Below are 22,556 nucleotides of genomic sequence, written 5' to 3'. Positions count from 1 at the left end.
AATGAAAGTTTAGAAATATAAAGAGCTGTTCAAAATGTATAAAAATAAGTACACGATTTATTTTATACCTGCCTTTGAAATTTTAATTTATTTCCTATATATTCCGACACATTTTTATTTATAACATTTATCGTTCCTATATATAATTTTGTACAATTTCAATAACCCTATTCTTATATACGCAGCGTAAATTACACGTAGTATATTCTATATTGATGTTGTGTGTGTTTTTTTTTTTTTTTGTAAATAAATATATTGTATTACTATTTTTGAGAAAGGATAGTAAATATTATAAGCCCTTTTTTTATGAAATAATAAAAAATGGTGAAAGTAATATATTACTTTGCACATTTAAAGAAATTAAAAAAATATTAATATTAAATATATGACAAAATATTGATAAAAAAAAAAATTCTATAAATATTAATAGTGCCTTATCAAACTATATATATTTTATTTCCACTTCATATTAATGGGAAATAAGTCTTAATATTTGTTAAAGCTACAATATCTTAATATTGAAAAAATATATTTCATCCTTTTATAAGGTATTATAAAATATATTCTAAAGATTTTCCTTTTTACCCCCCAAAAAGATATAAATACATTCTTACACAAATAAAATATTATACTAATCTGTTAAACAAATTCGTCATTTTTTTTATAATAAATAATTATATTTATTTCTTTATATATATGTGTAATTTGACATAAAGTATTTCATATAAATACAATCTTGTATTTATTCGTATTATGGTTATTTTATTTTGTCTGTATACAAAAAATAATTGAATTGAAATTTTAATATTTCTTATAAAAAATTATATTTATTTTTAACCGGTTTTCGAATTATTTTAATTTTACCTTATAAAGGGAAGTTAAAAAAACAAACAATAAACAAATTGTGAAATAAAAAAATAATTGAAATGGGTGTGCAATGAAAATATTTAAAAATAATGGAACATAAATCAGAGGTTTTTTTTTTTTAAATTAATCATAAATATATAATTATAGCAAATTTTCCAAAATATGATAAATTTCCATATTTTCCTCTCTTTTCTTTTCGTTTAATATTGGGGAAAGACATTTATAATAAATCGAAAATAAAAAAAATAAAAATGATAAACAAAATAAAGGGCATATTCCGCGTGTTATACAACTATGTTACTCTTTTATTAGTATAAATTATTCAAAATAAAAAAGGGAATGAAAAAAAAGCAATTGAAAAAAAACATCATGCCACCCATTTTTCACTTTTGCGAATTCACAGGTTTATGGGCTAATTATTCAAGCAAATTATTTATGTTTCAAATGTGCACTAACTTTTTCGTAAAAAAAAAATTAAGAAATATATCTCCACATAAGCCTATATACACATAAAATTATTTCCATTCGTTTAGAAAAAAAAACATGTTGGAATTGCGCACAAAACAAGCATAGTTATTTTTTTCTGTTTTTTTTATTCTATAATTTTTTCTTTATATAGGACAAAAATAAGAATAGTATGTTTAATCTCATTTGGATTTACAACATGTATGACTTTATGGTGTCATATAAAATGTCTTTTAAAAAATCCAGGGTATTTGAATAAATCTGGTATATCAATTATTAATACAATTTTTTTATTTTATTTTTTCTCCTGATATATATTAATTGTACTTATTTCTATTTATTTTTATTCATAGATTTTCCGGGAAAAAATATAAATATATATGACCATAATATAAGCTATTGTAAAAAGTGTAATTTTTCAAAAATAAAAAGAGCTCACCATTGCTCAGTTTGTAATAAGTGTGTAAAAAAAATGGACCATCATTGTACGTATATAAATATTAATAAAAATTAAAAAATGTTTCCATATATATATGCCTACAATACTAATAATTTTATAATTTTCATCAACCTTATTGTATGGTTAACTTAGGCACATGGATAAATAATTGTGTTGGATTATATAATCAAAAATTTTTCATTCTCTTAAATATTGTAAAAAAAAATATTCATTCTCTTAAATATTGTAAAAAAAATATTCATTATTTATTTACCAGATTATAACAATTATTCTGCATATAGGCACATAAATATTTCAAAAAATAATTCTCATCAAATTTTGAAGTTCATTTTTATTTTTCAGTACACCTTACTAATGTGTTGTAATTCCGCTTTTATAATTTTCTATAAATTGATCATGTGCATTAAAAATCGGGTATACTTTAAAGATGAAAGTGTAATAAGAAAAAAAGGAAAAACAAAAATATATATACTAAATTTTTCTTAAATTATTTGTGGTATTTTCCACTCTTTTTTATCAGTGCAATTTCCTTAAACTGGACATTTTACTTATCATAGTAATTTCCAAAAAAAAATAAAACAAAATAACTGCTATGAATACTATTATTAATCAAGGGGGTATTATCTTATAGCAACAATATTAACACAGTTTCCTAAACGTGAATTTCTTTTTATTAATTTTTTCAAGGTCGTTTCTATATCTTCATTAATATTTGGGATACTTTCTTTTGTTATGCTTGTCGATCAGTATTGGGGAATAAAAACCAATACATCAGGTTTCGAAAAACTAGAATAAGAATTATATATATTTACTCATTTGCTAATATACGTTTTTTTTTTAATTTCACATGGCCCCTCATAAAAATATTATAATGATATACCAATTTTGTACATTTCAAAACGCATGTAGGTATTGAATTTTTAAAAAATATAAAAGGAGAAAATCAGAGTTTTTCTAAATCAATTATAGAAGTCTTTGGCAAAGCATCATACACATGGTATCATATATAATACATACATATACGTATTCAGCATACGTTTATAAATTTTGTAGCACCTCAGTATAAACAAAGTGGCATACTCTTATTTTAGTTTATTGTATTGATTTTATTGAATTTATTTTCCAAACTAATTTCAGGTTTATCCCAGTTGATGCAAAAACCAAGGACAATTTAGTGGACGATTTTAATGAAAATAAAAAAAAATATAAAAATTTATGAACAGGAATATTATTTTAACTATTTTTATACCAGGTAGCTAGTTTGTACATATTTTTTTTTTTTTTTATGATTAGTATTATTTTCATATATTTTACAAGAATACTTATTTTTTCTTATTGTATATAATTAATTTTAGTATATATTGGATTTTACTCACATTTGTATATGGGTTATATTATTCACCACGAGTTACATATGCATATTTATGGATATACTTTTTTATTCTCATTTTAAAATTAACCTTGTTACATTTTTAACATTTTATTATTCCTTATTTTGTTACACGAAAACTTTTATATCCTTCATAAAAAGCTTTTTAATTATTATAAAAAAAATACGAAAATATTATGAAAAAAAATATTATTAAAAAAAATAAATATCTTGATATATGCATGAATTAAAATAATATAATTTTTAAATACACATGTCTTCCTTTTTATATGCTTAGAAAAAATGCGCACCATGATATAATAAGAAAAATTTGAAAAAAGATCCAAATATGCATTGCATTAATTTTCACAAATTTCCTTAATTTGTACATTTATTGGACTATATTTCACTAAATGCGATAAATATTTCTCTTATTTCATTTTGATGTGTAAATTAATTTGATACAATATAATTATTTGATATATGCTTATGCTTTATTTTTTTCCTCTTATTTTTTTTTTAGATTCAAATTATATGAAAGTTCTTTGATTTGTAATTTATATGTATTTTTCACACATAAAAAAATAAACCATTTATGCTTCACATTATTCGTTTTTTTTGTTTTAAATAAAAATTTTAATCATAGTTATTAGACATATTATTCGGTCTTATTGTATATGTGTATGCATATATGATGAGCTCGGAAAATAAAATGGTTTTCTTTTTCGACTTTGATTTAGTTGTTTATTTTTCCTCTTTTTCATTTCACTTGATCATTTAATTTTTCATTTTGAGTTTGACTGATAGTTTTATTGAGAGCCATAATATTTAGTATCAAATTTGTTCCAATTTCACTATACATATATGCACACATTTTATTAAAATGATATTTTTATAAAATAACAATTAAGAAAATGCACAAAATAAAGGATAGTGAAAGTGACATAAATTCAGATGACTGTGATGCAACGGCACAGGATTGTATTTATAGTTTTAGTTCCCCCAAAAAACAAAAAATAGATATTTCAAATAGTTCTCAAAATTCGAGCTCTGTTAAAAATTATACGGATTACCAAAATGAGGTATTGAATAATAAAAATTCGAGAACAAAGGGAAATGATAACACAATTCCTTCAAATACTGATTACACCAATAGTAACCAACTTAACATTAGCGAGTTAAAAAAAAAACAAAACAATTGTGAATATATGAATGTTAGCAATGATGAAAAAGAAACAAATGATGACAATGACGACGATAGTGAATATCAACTGGAAAATGCAGATGATGAGAATTCTGATGAAAATATGAACACGTCAGAAGAATTTAATGATGGAAAAGAAAATAAAGAAAATGAAAATATGGATGAAGAATTAAATGAAATAATTGATGAAGAATATTTTAAAGAAATAATTCCTGCAATACCACGTGATATATTAGGGACATATATAACTTGTTTAAAAACATGCGGGTTTGAAAGGGAAGTACAATTAGATAGAATGATAAATTTATTAGGAGACTTGAGGGATCCAATATCTGTGATTCAGGTTTTAGGATTGCCTGGAATGGGAAAAACAAAAGTTGTTAAAAGTTTTATAAAATTATTAAATGTACCATATGCATATGTTAATTGTTTAATGGCTGTTTATCAATCAGGAAAATCAGCAAAAAATGCTATATATCATACAATATTAAAAGATTTAAGTGTTAGTTTATTAAAAGAGTTTGACGAATATAAAAAAATTAATAACATTACGGATTATCAATATGATCCAACAAAACTAGTTCCTAATCATGTATCAAATACAGATGTCTTTTTTAGTACATTACATAAACTGCTGTCCTTTACTCCAGAAAATGAATTTAAATTGAAAAAAACATATAAAAAAATAAAAGAAAATGATAAGAAAGTTAAAAATATAAAAATAAATGAAAAACCAAAACAAAACAAATTTGATAAGGCCACCAACAAATTAAACAGAATTTCATGCGAAGAAAACAAACAATTAGAAGACGAACAAAATAATACAAAAAAAAATAGGATAAAAATATATAGTAATAAAAATTATTATAAAGATAAATTATATGATAGGTCTGTTGTATTTATATTAGATAATATTAGATATTTAGTTAGGACTCATCCTGATTTATTTTATGCACTAACAAGAATACATGAATATATTAAAGGACCTTATAATGATTTAAGTAAAGCTAATAAAACAACAAGAGGATTATGTGTAATATTAATTAATAGATCCCCATTACCTGATGAAATATTTGATGGCTTGCCACAACCACCAACTGTTTGGTTTGATTCATATACATCTGATATGTGCAAAAATATATTATATAGATTGTATAGTACTATGTGTTTTGAATCTTTACTAACTTATAATGACAAAGACCTCAAAATATATTACACTACAAATAATAATCAAAGAAATAATGGAAAAGAATTTGTAATAAAAAAAAATAATGTTGTTTTGGAAAATGATGTTATATATGATATTTGGTGTAGATATATTGACTATATTATAAATGTTTCCTATAAAGATTATAAAAGCGATTTTCATGAATTATTATTTATATGCTCTCATATGTGGCCTTTATTTATTAAGCCAATAATAGATGGAGCATTAGAACCCATTGTTGAAAATATGAATGCATTACAAAGAAATATAGATACTCACATTCGTGTTGCTACTTATAACCATGGTAGCCATTTCACCTTCGAGTTAACAGATTCTGTTTTTTTAAATCAGACAAATTTAAAAAATAAAATAGATTTATCATTTTATTCAAAAATATTATTATTAGGTGCATATTTAGCATCTAGAAATTCACCATTAACTGATAAGCGTTTTTTTAATGCAACCGTAAAAGGTGGTGCATTTAATTTGCCGAAAAAAAGAAAAACAAGAAATAGTAATGAATCTATATTAACTTTAATAGGCCAATCGATTCCAAAAATTTTTACATTTATAAGATGGTTATGTTTAACAGATTGTTTATTAGTATGTTTTTTTGATGAACAGTTAATATTAAATAGCTTAATATGCCAACAAATAAATTCGTTAATTCAATTAGGATTTGTTTCATATTATGCCCCTAATAATTTATCTTGTTTAGTGCGTAATAGTATAATGAATGGAGTACAATGGAGTGGTTTTTGTGGTAGTACACTTTTAAATTCAGCAAATAACTTTGCATTTTTAAATAACAGTGTTTTTTGTGAAACTAATAATTCAATTACTTACGACCCTCTCGACCCATATACAAAACTAACTATTCAGGTTCCAGAGGAAACGATTAGAACTATTTCAAAGGAACTCAAAATACCTCTTGACGAATTGATATTGTAGGCCATTTAAAATTGACAAATCAGCAACAAACAAAATATCCCCTAAACCATGTTACTATACCTACGTATGGCTCCACAACTATCCATTCATTCATTTGCATAATCTTTTTCAAATATTTCACTAATTTTTTTATGGCCTGTTTGGTAATAGATGTAGTTGGTCAACTTCTATTTTCCAAACGAGGATTCAAATAAAACCATAAACTTTTTTAAAGGCTTTATAAAAATAATTCATGTTTCAAAAATTACATTCATATTTCAAGATGTAAATATACATGAATAATATATTATATTTTTATCTAGTCATAAAATGTAGTTAAAAAACATTTTTAATATTTATGTGGAAAAAAATAAAAATAAAATTTTTTTTTTTATATTTTTATGATACATTTTTGGGAATGGTCATACAATAGAAATAAAGCGCAAAACGCAATTATTACAAAAAAAAAAATATAAAATTAAGTATTCAAAGATTTAGATATGTATTAAAGTTATTAGTTTTATTATGATATTTGAATGGTACTTTAGTTGTCTGTTTACATATCTTCAAGAACAAGCTTCGGATATATTGCCATTGTCATTAATTCTTGAAAAAGTAACTTACATGCATATGGAATATAAATTTGTGAAATGTTTGTTTTACTATTACATATAGTACATTCATAAGCATTTTTATTTATATCTGCTACACAACATAAACCACAAGTATCACAAACATGAACACGATAAGCATCACTTTCTTCAAATAAACGTTCTTTTAACATCTTAGCAGATCCATGGGATATCATACAATCCCGTTCCATTTCACCAAATCGTAGACCACCATCTCTTGATCGACCTTCTGTTGGTTGTCTTGTAATCATAGTTAAAGGCCCTCTACTTCTGGCATGTATTTTATCTTCTACCATATGTTTTAACCTTTGATAAAATGTTGGTCCTATAAATATTTTAGATGTTAACATTTTACCATTATGCCCATTATATAATATATCATTACCATATTTTTCATAACCTAATCTATGTAAACGTTCAGAAATTTCTTGAACAGTAATTTTAGAAAATGGGGTTGCATCCCCCTCTCCCCCTTCAATAGCAGCTACTTTACCAGCTAAGCATTCCACTAAATGTCCAATAGTCATACGAGATGGAACAGCATGTGGGTTCATAATAATATCAGGAAATGTACCATCAGATGTAAATGGCATATCCTCCATTCTATATGTTATACCAATTGTACCTTTTTGGCCATGTCTACTTGCAAACTTGTCTCCAATTTGAGGGATTCGAACAGATCGAACTTTTACTTTAGCAAATTTATTACCTCTACTATTTGATGATAACATAACTGTGTCTATAACACCATTTTCATTTGATCTTATACTTAAAGAACAATCTTTTTTATATTGCTTCATTGCATTAGTAGTTCGGATAGTTAATGTTGGTACTTCAACATCTTCTCTGATTGTAGCCCCGGCAGTACTACCATATCTATCACTTTCTGCACCTGTTACTAATGTGGTATGTGATTGACCCGACACAGAATTGATTCTAGATGAGGTATCACTTCCAACACTACTACTAGCAGATGTGTATCTATCATTTCCATTGGGTTCAGAACCTGCATCTAACATAGTAGAAGTATATGATGGATTTCCCATCACACTAGAATTACTACTAATATGATCACTACTAACTGTAGTATCATAAATGTTTTTATTATTAGATGTACTCAAAGATGTATTAGGAATTTTTCTTTGAATTATTATATCCTCTTCATCATCTATACTTGGGGATACTTTCCCAATTATAATATCATCGCCAAGAACCCGAATTCCAGGTGCTATCAAACCATCATCTTCTAATTTTGTATAATCACCTCTTTTCAATCCTTTAACTACTCTTATAGATGGTTTTTCAAAAGATTCAATGATTAAACTACCTTGTTGTTTTTCTTCACTCGTATATGTACGATAAAATACACTTCTAAATAAACCCCGATCAATAGACGATTGATTCATAATTAAACTATCTTCTTGGTTATATCCTGTATAACACATTATTGCTACAATTGCATTAATACCAGCTGGTAAATCTTTAAAATGTAAATATTCGGTAGCTTTTGTACATACTAATGGTTTTTGTGGATAATATAATAAATGAGCTAATGTATCTAATCTTATATTAAAATTTGTTACATATATACCCATTGCTTGCTTACTCATTGCACTTTGATATGTATTACGTGGGCTCTGATTATGATCACTGAATGGGATAATAGATGCACAAACTCCTAAAATTAAAGATGGATGAATTTCACAATGTGTATAGTTATTATAATAACCTGTTCCAGTTTTTAAATCATCTATAAACATACTTATCATAGTTGTTTCTTCTTCTTCACAATCTATATATTCGATAATACCTTCTTGTATAAAATAATCCCAATTATATTTATCTGGATATTTTGTAGCATTTTTTATATGTTCTTTTGTTAATTTTAATTTGTTTTTACCTCCTACATTTTTTACTACATATAATGGTCTCATAGCTCTACCTGAATCTGTAAAAATTTTTATTTCTTTACTATTCACATCTCGAACAATTGATGCTTCTGGTGATATATCACATCTTCTTCTTAACTCGTATAGGGTTTCTATTAAGTTATCTATTTGATTAAAACAACCAACCCATTTACCATTCAAAAATAATTTTACTTTTTCTTTCATTAATTGTGGTGGTACTTCATCTAGTGATTCTAGACCCCATTCTGTTAAAAATTCATATATGTTATTAGTAGATGTACCAACACTTATATCACACATTAATGATAAATTCTTTACTAAACCAACTGATTGACCTTCTGGAGTTTCAAATGGGCATATCATACCCCAATGTGTATTATGTAATTGTCTTGGTTTTGCCATTTTACCTTCTCGGCCCAATGGTGTATTTAATCTTCTTAAATGAGATAAACATGAAGAATATGTTAATCTATTTAATACTTGAGCTACTCCTGTTCTTATAACTTTACCATCTTTATCTTTACCCCAATTTCCTGTTGCTAATTGATATTGCATTCCTTGAGTTATTTGGGAGCAACTTCTTATAGCCCCAGCTACATCAAACGGTTTGTTATTATCTATTTGTCTTTGCAATACTCTTTTTACATCTTTTGCCATTTTTCTAAAATAAGTAGCAAAACTACTTGCCATAAGTGGTCCAGCAATATCTAATCTTTTTTTTCCAAAATGATCTCTGTCATCTTCTTTTATTCTTCCTAATTCTGCTAATAATAATCTATTTATCATATATCCAATAAAATACGATTTTCTACTTTCAACTCCTGAACCTGTACCCATATGTGGTAATACTTCTTTTCGTAATAGCTCTTTTGCATATAATATTCTTTTATCACGTGATGCACCAACTGTTGGTCCTCTTTTTCCAATATAATCTAAACAAATATCTTGAGTTGGATAGTCAATACATTCTTCTAATGTTTCCCTTAATATATTTATCATCATTTTATCATTAAAATCATATACAATACGTTGTAAAATATCTCGATCAGAAGTACATCCTAATGCCCTAAATAATATTCCGACTGATATTTCAGTTCTTATATATGGTAATGTAGCAACAAGTAGTCCACCACTTGATCTTCCAGACCCACCACTGCCTCTAGAACCCGATTTTGTTTTCATTTTTACAGAAAAAGCAGATGTAGCTTGTGATTTTTCCATTTGAGATCGAATTTCTGCAATCCATCCAAATTTTGAAGAATGTTTTTTTTTAAATACATATATGAAATTATTTGCCATTCGCTCCTGAGCAACTAAAACTTTCTCACCCCCATTAACAATAAAATAACCGCCTTGATCTAAACTACATTCACCCATATCTGAAATATCATTTTCTGCTAAACCCTTTGTCCAACAAAACATAGATTTAAGCATAAGAGGTATTCTACCTAAATTTATCCGTTCATATACAAACTTTTCTTTTAAAATTTGTTTTTTTGTATTTTCATCAATAATATATGTACTTTGTTCAATATCAATATATATAGCAGATGAATATGTTAAGTTTCGTAATCTGGCTTCTTGGGGCCATAAGTTTTTATTAACTAAATTTTTTTCATCAAAAAACGGTCTATCTAAAGATAATTGTCCAAATTTTAAAGAATATATTATATTGTTATTTTCATCTTTGTCTGGTCTATATTGTGGTTGAGGTTTTATTTCGATATTTGGATGTTCATCTATGATTTCTTGCATTCTATATTCTATAAAATCATTATAACTTTCAATTTGCTGATTTACCAAACCATGACTTCCAAAAAAAGATCCTATCACAATCCAACTATCTTCTTCTGTGATTTGATCGTCATCATCTTTGTCACTTACATCTTCAAGGTTTTGGTCTACAATAAGGGAAAACAAAAAATCCGATGTGTGTATTACCATTTTGTGTGCATATTTGATAGAAATCGACTATCCATAATTATACAAAATAAACGTGATCAAACTTTAAGAGATATCTGAAATGCTTACCTGGTTTCATAAATTCAGAGGCAATATACGGTTTTTCAATTTTAACATGCATTTGTTAAAATTAATGCAAAAAAAAAAAAAAAGAGAAATGCAAAATTTGCAATATATGCACAAATATATCCATATATATCTTCGGAGGCATTGCCTCGAGTATTATATTAGTTATAGCATTAAACTGAAAAAATTATTATTTTTTTTTTTTTTTTCAAAAATATAGAATTTAAAACTGAATAATCGAAATATTTTCCTTCAATATATATATACATATACATACATATGTATTGTTAAAATATACAATTGTATATTTTTCAGTATTAAATACATCGAACTTTTTTTTTATTTTTCCAATAAATGTTTTGCTTTTTTTTGTAATAGCATAGTTTGGTGGATAGAGTAAAACAAAAAAAGGCATATTTATAAATATACCATTTTAAAAGTATTTTATTTCATAATATATATGCATGTTCATATTTTTGAAACTCAAATTAATAATATCGTAATTTAAATGACAAATTTATGATCATCCATAGGATTATGACAAAAAGAAAATTTATCATTTTTTATATGTATAATATAATATGCATTATATATTCCCAAAGCAATTAATAAATTTATATATAGAGAGAGATTGTAATATTATGAAAAATAAAAAATATCAAAGCCAACGATTGTTAGTCCCTTTTCATCCTATATAAATTATATACATATTATATATAAAAATACATGTATGTATATAAAACGATAATTGAAATAAATATAGAGTTAATTATAATGATAAATAAAAATCCTAAATAAACAAATATAAACAATAAATTGATAAATAAAAAAGCAAATGTAATTATTAAGGAATAAATGAGAAAAATTATAGTGGAAAATTTGAGCAAAACCAAAATATAACGAATATAATATATCGATTAAAAATTTAAGTTATATTTTTAATTTAAAACAAATTCGATAACATTTTTTTTAAATTATTTGAGTATATTCATAAAATTAGGGGTTAACAAAATGCATTAATATTTACAGTAAAAAAAAACACAAATCATTTAATTTTAAACAAAATGGGAAATTTTTTAATTCCTTTAGAATAACAATTTTTCATTACATAATTTACAAATACCATAATAAATTATATTGATATATAATTTTTTAAATAAATATATTAAAATGTTGTATTATTATTATAATCCTTTTTTATAATAAGCACATTAATTTATTATAATGGCATATCAAAGTATCATTAACACATTTATATGTTAGTGATAATTATTCATATTTGTATGTCTCAATATTTATGATATATTTGTCTGTGCGTTCAATTTAGCTACCTGTTTAAAACAATAATTTAAATAAAATATACAAACTCGTATATATTTCTATACCCCAAACTGCACACTATCGAGCTTGCTTATATCTTCAAATTAACGACCATTTTCAACAGCTTCAACTCCTATAATTGTATACCCATTTATCACACCTTCATAAAGGCATACACGTATATATAGCGAATGAATAAATTGGATATCTGTGTGTGTAGTTCGGAAAATATTTATACAACAAATAAATACGAGAAACGAATTTAAAATGGATAAACAAGCATTGAGGCGACGAAATAAATTGCTCAAAAAAAACAAAGAACGCATGGATATTTTAATGGGTATATCTAAAGTAAAAGAAATAGAAAAAGATGAAGAAAACGAATTGAAAATAGAAAAACGTGGAAATGCTGATGATAATGATAACACCACAGAACAAGCAGATAACCAAAATAGTAATGATAAAAAACAAGAAAATGAAAAATTAAAAAACTCAAACCTCAATACAATGAATGAAATAGATACATCTCCTGTAGCAATATCCAATTCAGACACATCAAATGATATCGCCCTGAATGCAAACCAAACGAATGAAGAAGGCGATAAAACAAGCCAAAATTCTGATACTCTGAAAAATAAAAAAAATGTTCCTAGCAATGGAAAAAATAATATAAAAAAAGATGAAAATTGTTTAACTCAAAGTAATGATAAGAAAGAAAGATCTAACCTAAAAGACAATTCAAAAGAAGAAAAAAATAAAGATATAGATAAAACAAAAGATAATAATAGTAAGTTAGATAGCAATGATACAAAAGAAAATGAAAATATAACAGCAATTAAAGTTGATGGAAAAAAAAAAATTCAATTTTTTATATTAATAATATGTTCTATGTTGATAAGCCTTTTAAAACGGAAATTTTATGATAACAAAAAAATTGTATATATTGATAAATCTTTTATAAATCAAAAGATGATTTTTCGTTTTATGAATTCCAAATTTTTTTTAATTTTTTTTTCATTCTTATATAATTTATTGTTTTCCCTTATCGATATACGCTCATATCTTAAAAAAAAAAATATGACAATATATGAGATAGTAGAAAATATTAAAAATATAAGAAATAAATTCAAAAATGAATCTGAAGCTTTGTTTTTTCTTTTAAATAACGGATCAACATTTTCTATTTTTTTCGTGAATATAATCAAATCATATATATTATTTATGTTTTTAACTCATTTGTTTGATGATATATTTCATAGTTATTCTGTTTTTACATCCACGCCAATTTTCCAAAAAGTAAATGTTATATAATGTAAGAATAGGATACATAAAATAGAAAAATGTCCATATCCATGTATTTTTCGATATAATATATGTTGATTTTACTTTTATAAACTTTATGCAAATTTTTTTTTTGTTTTAAATTATTTGTTTTTTTAAATCCAGTTGTGTGTGCGTATTTTTAATGCACATTTTGATCAAGTTAACTAATAAAATATATGCATGTCCTGTGCATGCAAATTTTTACTAAAATGGATAAATTTGCCTGAACAGTTCATATTTTATTATATGATAACGTATTTCATATGATTTAAAAAAACAAATGCGGAAATCATTAAAGCATAGCAAAATAAGATAAGAGTTGTAAATTATTAATTGTATAGACAAATTGTGAAAAAAAAATTTAATTTAAAAAAAAAAAAAAAGACAAAAAATATGAGCATAGAATAATATTTTTTGTCAAAATTTTTGAGCAATAGACCCATGATAAACATTAGATTTATTTCGTCTATAATTTTCGAAAACATCTTCTATGCTTGAATTATCGCCCATTCCTGACATTGAATAAAAATCAAAGTTATATCCTCCTATAGCATTATCATTTTCTTCATTCCAATTTTGAGCATTTTCTATAGCAATTTGACTAAAACTAACATTTTTATTTTTTTTATTTTTTTTTAAATTATCATTATCATCGTTTAAAAGTTCAATCATTGAATTATCAAAAAGTTCGACAGAGGAAAAGGTTGTATTTGTATCACTTGAATAGTCATATTCTTTATTTTGATCAGCATATAATTTGTCATTATTTTTACATTTTTTGTTTCTCTTTCCATTTTTTTCCCCAGTTTTCCTTTTATTTATAGATATGAGCTTTTTATAATTATCGTATGCATTCATGACTTCATTAGTATCAGAAGCATCACTACTTTCGATATCTTCATCATTTACAATATGTTTTAATTCTTCATAAAATTCGTTTATTTTTTCATTTAATTTTTGTGTTATATTTGTAGAAGGTGGCGTTTGATATGTATATGAAATCTCTATAGGAGTATAAGGAACGAGAGCTATTTGCAACTTTTTCCCTTTTTTTGATATAAATTTTAGCAAGGTGGCCAAAAATCCTACAGAAATATCTTCAGGATTTTTATTAGAATTATTATCTACATCTGGATTATTAAAAAGGTTTCGATTATTATTATTATTACTTTTGTGATTATAGGTGATATCATTTGAATCCCTTTTTTTTTTGTATTTATCATTTAGGGGAAATTGTTTTGATTCGTTATTTAAATAAGCAGAATGGGGTGGAGAAGTAGGAGGTGGAGGTGGAATATTATTATTTTGAATAAATGTGTTATTATATCGGTATTTGCTATTTATATTATAATCTGAAGTATGTTTATATTTATTTGTTTTTTGATTATATGAGTTATCAAAATCTTTTGAATTATCAACATATCCATTATTTTCATTATAATGAAAAAAATCCAGTAAAGTTTTTGTCTCATTATTATCATTAATATTTAATTCCTTCCATTTATATACTATTTGCAATAAAACACTAATTGAACTTTGATCTTTATAATATGCACATGTATAAACATCTTGAATTATTGGATTCATATATTTTTTAAATTCTATCATTTCATTATGTTTGTTATTTACAATCAAATTTCTTATTATTTCATGATAAATAAAAATTAAATTTAACTTATTTTTGAATGTTAAGCATTTTAATATTCTATCGTAAAACCAACTTGCTATTACTTTGGAATAATTTATTTTATTATTATCATTTTGATTGCATTTATTTAATATCCAATCGTTTATATCATTCATATTATTTGTTTTATTTTCTTCATAAAAATTTATGAACATATCAAACTTATTTTTATCTTTTTCTAACAGTTCATTTATATATTTATCATTTTCATAAGTATATATATTATCACTTAAATTATATTCTTCTGCATTATTACTTTTTATATATGTATTATGTTCATTTCCTTTTGTATTATATTTTATACTTTCTTCTTGGTTTGAAATATTTTTTTGTTTATACTTATCTTTGTCTTGGCTTTCCATTGTATTTATCTTTTTACCAAAGTTTGTGTGCAAATATTTAAATATCCATGTATTATCTAAATATATTGATAAAATTAATGTTTTTTTTTAAGTGTACAAAAAAATCTTGTGGTTAAGATCTGGTTATCATAAGTTCTATAAAATAATAGTTAACTATATGGACTACTCGAGTATAATATATTTTTATTAAAATAATTCAATGTAAAGTATTTATATGAACAAATAAGGAAATAAATATTCTAAAACAATATATTATTAACTTCGAGGTTTGTTTTACTTATTTTCTTAATTAACCCCATTTCTATTTTCTCATATTTTTTATTTTCAATGATATATATACCATTAATTCATTTTTCGAATTATTTAATTTCAACAAAAAAAAAATATATATTTTGTTTTAAAAACTTATTATACTCATATAATGAATAACATTGCAAAAATATTTAAGTCAACGGGATAAACTTAGGTTACTAAGTACACAAATATTTTCTACTTATTTGTTTGTTCTTATTTTTTTATATTTTTTTTCTTAATTTATTTAGTCCATTTAGTTTGCTTTTGTGTAATACCAACTGAATGAAGCACATGACTTGCTCATAATACATAAATAACATTTAATTGGAATAAATAAATATTCCAAAATAAAAAAAAAGATAAAGGTTTTTTCACTTTATATAAATTAAATATGCATATATTAGCATAATAGTGGATTTTATATATGTGAATTTGTTGCTTTCTCTTTATTTTATTTTTTGACAAAAAGTGAAATTTCCTAAGCTAATTTCTTTTTTTCCTTTATTAATACATTTTTATACTTTACAATAAGTATAAAATATGCATATATAAAAATTATAGTGTTAAATTATTTATTTTTTGTCATTCCAAATGATTATATTTATATATTTTTACAAGTTCTGAGAAGATATGTTTTATTCACTAATATAATTAAACATATTATTTTATTTCTTTGATTATTTAAAAAAATTTCACGTTAATATATACTTATAAATATATTACCGTATTGTATATGTACATATGTATCGTCGAAAAATTATATATAACTAATCAAGGTATATTTTTTTATAGGCTATACTACTTTGATAGAATTAGTTATTTTTTTTTTTAGAATAATATGAGCTTTATTTATACTACTGATTAAAACATTTTATTTTTCTTTATATATAAAACTTTTTAATTTTCCAATCTCTATTTTTTTCTATTTTCTCACTTTTATTTATATAAGTCTATACATGTTTTCCATGGTATATCAACTAGCCATATATACAACATACATATATATGCGACATTATAAATATGCTTACATATATATGTTACGCATGATGAACTATCTTATGTATGGGATGTTTTATTATTATATATATTAATTACATTTACAACTGTGTTTGATATATATTTATTAATACAATTTTGCACACACTTTTTAATAACAATAGACAAATATTATGACAATTTTTTTTTTGTGGGTTTATATTTATTTTTTTATAAATAACTCTTATATATCCATATATTTTATTAAATTGCAAGCTCACGACCATTTATATAAATATATTTTTTTTTTTACAGAATTAATATGAATATATATCAATATGCACTTATATCATACATAATATATATCATGATTATTTTAGATTGATATATTTGGAACAATATTTTTACAATTGTGTATATGTGTTTCCATATTTTCACTTAGTTTATTTTTATTTGTTTCTTGTATTGTTAAAAAATATATAACTTTCATTTTTTATAGCACTATTCTATGTTCACATTTTTTTTTTACATATTTGTATATATTTCATATTTTTTAAGTGCGTATATGCAAGTGCATATTAGGCAATCTTTATCATATATCATTTTTTTATTTGACTATATATATTTGATAAATCTATACTTTTTGTTTTTGTTTTTAAAATTATGTTATTCTTTGATTTTATGTATATGCACACACGCACTTCTCGGAAACCATCCGCTATTTTCTCTTAAATTTTATCAATTTAAATAATAGTGAAAATAAATACAACTTCAAATATACTAATAACAAGCATTATAAAAAAAAAATAACATTACAAAATAATATGGATGAAGCGCATCAGAATGCTGAATCGTTCAATTTGACAACTAATTCTAAGACAAATGATGATAAGGACATTGCAAAACGAAACCAAAAGAAAAGAAGAAACAAAAAAAATAAGGAAAATCAGAAAAATCAGAAAAATCAGAAAAATCAGAAAAATCAGGAAAATCAGAAAAATCAGGAAAATCAGAAAAAACAGGAAAATCGAAAAAACGACTCAAATATTCCTATCGAACAAAGTGCAAATTATAAAGATGAAATAATAGAAAAGAGGACCCCAGAAAATAATGGAAATGGAGACGATTCCGAAAAAGGGGAAGAAAAAAAAAAACGTGATGAGGATGCCACAAAATCCAATCAAAATGACTTTAAAACTAATTCTCCAAATGAAAGTTTTGAACAAAATGCAACGGAACAGAATAAATATAACCAAGCGGACGTTGAAAATAAAAATAAAAATAATGCGTCACATAAAAGTGTAGATATTATTAAAAGAATTGATAGTAACAATAATAATAAAAATGTGATGTTGAATAAGCAAAATGGAGAGAGAGCCATATTTAATTCTCAATGCGTAGATGTAGAAAAAGAAAACAAGTTAACTAAACCAAAGCTAAAAAAAGAAACAAATTTTTTAGATAAATTTCAAAAACAATTTACAAGATCAGATAGCACAAATAGTAATTTGATAAAAATAGATCAAAAAAATGAAGAATGGGATGAACAAAATAAATGGAGTTTTTCAAATTTAGTTACAAATATAAAATCAATAGTTATAAAAAATTATATATATGTTGCTAAAAGATGCGGTATGCCTAATCAGCCTAACAAGCCTGGTCCAGTAATAGCAATTAATATTGAAAATACAAAAAATAATTCAAATAGAAACATTATAATACAAACACCATGCGTTTATGAAAAATATACGATAAAAGGAAAATTATTGCAACACAAAAGCTTATATCCAAATACCATCACTTCTATGGTTTATGGAAATATAGGTGGTATTGGGAAAGTTATTATTTTAGGGACGCAAAGTGGATATATACTGATTTATAAAGTTGAAATATTCGAATGTATACTAAAATTAAATACAAAAAAATCTTTAAAAAATTATTTTAACAAAAGTACACAAAGAAATTCAATGGATAATTGGTATTATCAAAATAACATTGCAAATTATTGTAATAATCTTAACAATAAATATTTTCCTGATATTTTTGATGGCTCTTCTTCTGAAATCGAAACAAATGAAATAAAGAATGGATCTAACCATCCCATTGATAATAGCAATTTGTCTTATCAAATATCCGGTATATCTGTAAAATCCACTTTTGCAAATTTTATTCATTGGATTATTGCGGGGAATATGAAAGGGCATATTTTCATATGGGAAGTTCCGAGTGGAAATATTATAAAAATTTTAATGCATCCAATGTATATGTTTTCAAATACGAAAAATGTAATAAATCCGTTAAACTCAGATTATTATAAAGCTTTTGATGGAAATATTAACTACAAAAAAAGGAAAAAAAAAAAAGCACATTTAAGTAAAATAAAAGGTAAAACATTGAAAAATTCGAATCCCATTAATATTCCAAATTCTAATATAAGCATTCACAGTACAGGTAAAATTGAGAGCTCTAAAGAATCAAGTAGCTACAGTTTTAGTGAAAGTAGTAATAGCGATATAGAAGAAAAAAGTCAAATAGACGAAAATGAAGAAAATTATAGTGAATATTCGGATAATCAATATGTGACTGATTCAGAAAGAAATAATTCTGAATATAACTTAAGTGAAAAAATTAAAAAAACAAATATGATTGGCAATAAAAAAAATGTATATGATAAATGCTATGTATCTGCAATCCTTGCAATTACACATAAATACGAACTTTGGGTTGGATTTGGTAATGGATACATAGCAGTATATGACTTATATGATTTTCAATTACTTTTATATACATGTATATCAAAAAAACCAATCATGGATTTAAAATATTCTAAAATATTAGAAGGGGTTCTTATATTAATTGGAAATGATTATATATCAATTTGGGATACAAAATCTTTAAAACAAATTAAAAAAATTCCAACTAGCCAAATTACTAAAAACCTATCATTATCATCAATATATATATTAGAACCACCAAATTCATGGAAATATAAACAAGCCATATTGATTTCGGGATGTAATAATGGATCTGTATGTATAACAAGTATTAAAAAAAAAATTGATGGAGAACTTATTTTTGCATATATTAAGACATATACAAAAAATTTTGAACCATATGTTCCTATCAGTTATATACACATTGATCCAAATATTAATGTAGCTTTTGCTGGTGATGCTAGTGGTGTAGTATTTACTGTACCACAAATTTTAAATACTTTTAAGTATGATAACAATTCAAAATGATTTGTTTATTATTCAAGAAAATCATATATACTTATATATATCCATATCCTCAATACATGAACATTTTCATTTCTATTATGTAGAATTTATGATATTATATCATCAAATGTTCTAAAAACTTTAAACATCTCTTTCACCTTATTTACCTATCCAAATTATTCATTTTTTTTTGTGCATACATATGTGTTTTTTTTTTCCACATGATTATGCAATTTTATTAATCTAGTTTTAACCACAAACCGCTTATATACAATAACATTGTAAATTCAATTATTCATGCCCCAAATTTTATAAATAAAAACTTCAAAAAAAAAAAAAAAATTAATTAACAATTTATTGTGCAATACGTCTAATGATGTGCCTATTCTTTATTTATTTAAATAAAAGTAAAATTATATTTTAAATAAATCAAATAAGGTCTGCACTAAACTAATTCCCTAAGCATGTCTAACTATATTTAGTAACTATAGTGTACAGTTTTAAAACAATTGAGCAAATTAATCACAATTTGTATATAAAATCTACCAAAATATAAAATTATGTCGGAGTACAAATAAAACAAACCAATATCATATATGGTCTCACATCAGCAAGGAAATGTATACAAAATTAATTCACAAATAAACCATAATAAACGGGTGGGTAATTATATCATGACTGAAATGTATAGAGGTGCAAGTGTGATATGTCGTCAAAGGGAATAACCACATTTGAGCATATATATATATATATATATATATATATATATATATATATATATATGCAAACATGCCAATATGCACTTTATCAATACCCTATTTTTGCGTCGTTAGGAGTATGCAATTTAATTAAATTCATTGCCGCATTCGTTTCAAATGTCTTGTAATTTCTGTAACTGGTAATTTCATCCATTAAATTTTTTTCATATTTTTTGAGATAATCAATATTGTAATTTTTATTATTTTCCTGCTTGATAACAAGTAATAATTTTCGAAGTTGAATTTGTCTTTTTTTTCGTTCCTTAAATGCACCTACTCTTTCTTTTGTAATATCTTTTAAATATTCATCTTTTTTATTTAAACAACGATTAAACTTAGCTTCTATTTCACTTTTAAGATCCATTTTTTTTTCTAAATCTTCTTCCATTTTATTAACTTCAGTTTCTAAAGTATCATATTCAAATTTATACATTTTTGTTTTGTTTTTTAATTCTTTTAATCTAGCTTCTAATTTATTTTTTGTCTCTACTTTCAATTTTTTTTCACTTCTTTTCATACTTAATTTTTTAGTATGATTGCATATATTCCAGTTTAACAGATCTTTCTTTTTAACTAATGTATTCATTTCCCTTTTTATAGATCTGTATGTTTCTTCTTCTTTGTTTAGTATAGTTTGAAGCTCATTACAATTTTCAACTAAACTATAATTTGGTATATAATCTTTTGCCCACATATTTTCTTCTTGATCATATCGTTTTATGCCATTGGAATAAAGGGCCCCCTTTGAATCGAGGTAGCAAAGTTTTTTCATGTTTTTTTTCCTCATTTTATTAATAAGGGTAAATTGAAATAAAGGGGGATCGATAGTAGTGCAAACGAAATTAAAAAAAAATAATTCCACAATAAACAATATAAATTATAATAATATTTAAAACAAAAGAAAGGAAACTATATGCATAAGTTAAAAATAATAGCGTCAATTAGAAGGTATTTTTTTTATAATCATTTATAGACGCTCTTTGTACATTTATCAATTTATTTATTCACCGAATTTATTTATTTTAACAACTATTTTCGTATTATTTCAGTGTAAAATTTGCGATTTGACTAAAGAAAAATGTGCAAAGACATGTACATAACAATGCTATTATTTTTTATGAAATAAATTAGCATAAATAATAAAAAAAAATGAAATGGACAAATAAAATTAAACAAAGAGACGATGAAATAAGTGTAAAAATATTAACTTATTTTAGGGACATTCAACGATTTGCTACATTAATATTGTGTTTATAATCATCCTACAATTAACCTTATTTTCGTGTCATATTTTATTATTATTGTTGTTAACAAGCCAATGGTGTTATTAGTATTACTAATATCTCTATTATTTTATTATATTTTTTTTTTTTTCAACCTTAAATTTCCTGAGTTGTACATAATTTTTTAAACAAAATAGCTATTTATACACATATTATTTTTTTTTTCCGTTCTAAAATAAATAGCTATTTTATGTTAAAAATAGCTATACTAGCCATGTGTTAAATATTAATTATATGAAAATATCAAGCTTCAGTAAATAT

General features: G+C 23.9%; 7 protein-coding genes across 7 annotated transcripts; 4 read left to right on the top strand and 3 right to left on the bottom strand.

The window, feature by feature from the left end:
- Positions 1-1,118: 1,118 nt before the first annotated feature.
- Positions 1,119-3,011, top strand: PBANKA_0312600 (palmitoyltransferase DHHC11, putative; the record flags this gene model as incomplete). The annotated part of the gene is made up of 10 exons (XM_034567186.1): positions 1,119-1,178; positions 1,271-1,329; positions 1,487-1,596; positions 1,686-1,817; positions 1,925-1,986; positions 2,135-2,227; positions 2,313-2,348; positions 2,480-2,567; positions 2,702-2,789; positions 2,930-3,011. 10 exons carry the CDS (start codon positions 1,119-1,121, stop codon positions 3,009-3,011), a joined length of 810 nt encoding a protein of 269 aa, XP_034420009.1.
- A 1,064-nt stretch (positions 3,012-4,075) lies between these two features.
- PBANKA_0312500 (origin recognition complex subunit 5, putative) lies at positions 4,076-6,523 on the top strand (the record flags this gene model as incomplete). Its single annotated transcript, XM_034567175.1, has 1 exon — positions 4,076-6,523. One exon carries the CDS (start codon positions 4,076-4,078, stop codon positions 6,521-6,523), a length of 2,448 nt encoding a protein of 815 aa, XP_034420008.1.
- A 535-nt stretch (positions 6,524-7,058) lies between these two features.
- PBANKA_0312400 (DNA-directed RNA polymerase II subunit RPB2, putative) lies at positions 7,059-11,127 on the bottom strand (the record flags this gene model as incomplete). The annotated part of the gene is made up of 2 exons (XM_034567163.1): positions 7,059-10,945; positions 11,076-11,127. 2 exons carry the CDS (start codon positions 11,125-11,127, stop codon positions 7,059-7,061), a joined length of 3,939 nt encoding a protein of 1,312 aa, XP_034420007.1.
- A 1,532-nt stretch (positions 11,128-12,659) lies between these two features.
- Positions 12,660-13,703, top strand: PBANKA_0312300 (conserved Plasmodium protein, unknown function; the record flags this gene model as incomplete). The annotated part of the gene is made up of 1 exon (XM_034567152.1): positions 12,660-13,703. One exon carries the CDS (start codon positions 12,660-12,662, stop codon positions 13,701-13,703), a length of 1,044 nt encoding a protein of 347 aa, XP_034420006.1.
- Positions 13,704-14,132: 429 nt separating this feature from the next.
- Positions 14,133-15,764, bottom strand: PBANKA_0312200 (conserved Plasmodium protein, unknown function; the record flags this gene model as incomplete). The annotated part of the gene is made up of 1 exon (XM_034567141.1): positions 14,133-15,764. One exon carries the CDS (start codon positions 15,762-15,764, stop codon positions 14,133-14,135), a length of 1,632 nt encoding a protein of 543 aa, XP_034420005.1.
- Positions 15,765-17,857: 2,093 nt separating this feature from the next.
- Positions 17,858-20,275, top strand: PBANKA_0312100 (conserved Plasmodium protein, unknown function; the record flags this gene model as incomplete). Its single annotated transcript, XM_034567130.1, has 1 exon — positions 17,858-20,275. The coding sequence occupies one exon, from the start codon at positions 17,858-17,860 to the stop codon at positions 20,273-20,275; it is 2,418 nt and encodes an 805-aa protein (XP_034420004.1).
- A 786-nt stretch (positions 20,276-21,061) lies between these two features.
- PBANKA_0312000 (conserved Plasmodium protein, unknown function) lies at positions 21,062-21,799 on the bottom strand (the record flags this gene model as incomplete). Its single annotated transcript, XM_034567119.1, has 1 exon — positions 21,062-21,799. One exon carries the CDS (start codon positions 21,797-21,799, stop codon positions 21,062-21,064), a length of 738 nt encoding a protein of 245 aa, XP_034420003.1.
- Positions 21,800-22,556: the final 757 nt, after the last annotated feature.

Source organism: Plasmodium berghei, assembly GCF_900002375.2.
Source record: "Plasmodium berghei ANKA genome assembly, chromosome: 3".
NCBI classification, from domain to species: Eukaryota; Apicomplexa; class Aconoidasida; order Haemosporida; family Plasmodiidae; genus Plasmodium; species Plasmodium berghei.
The sequence above is the reverse complement of the archived record's forward strand: the minus strand, read 5'-3'. Positions and strand labels throughout refer to the sequence as shown.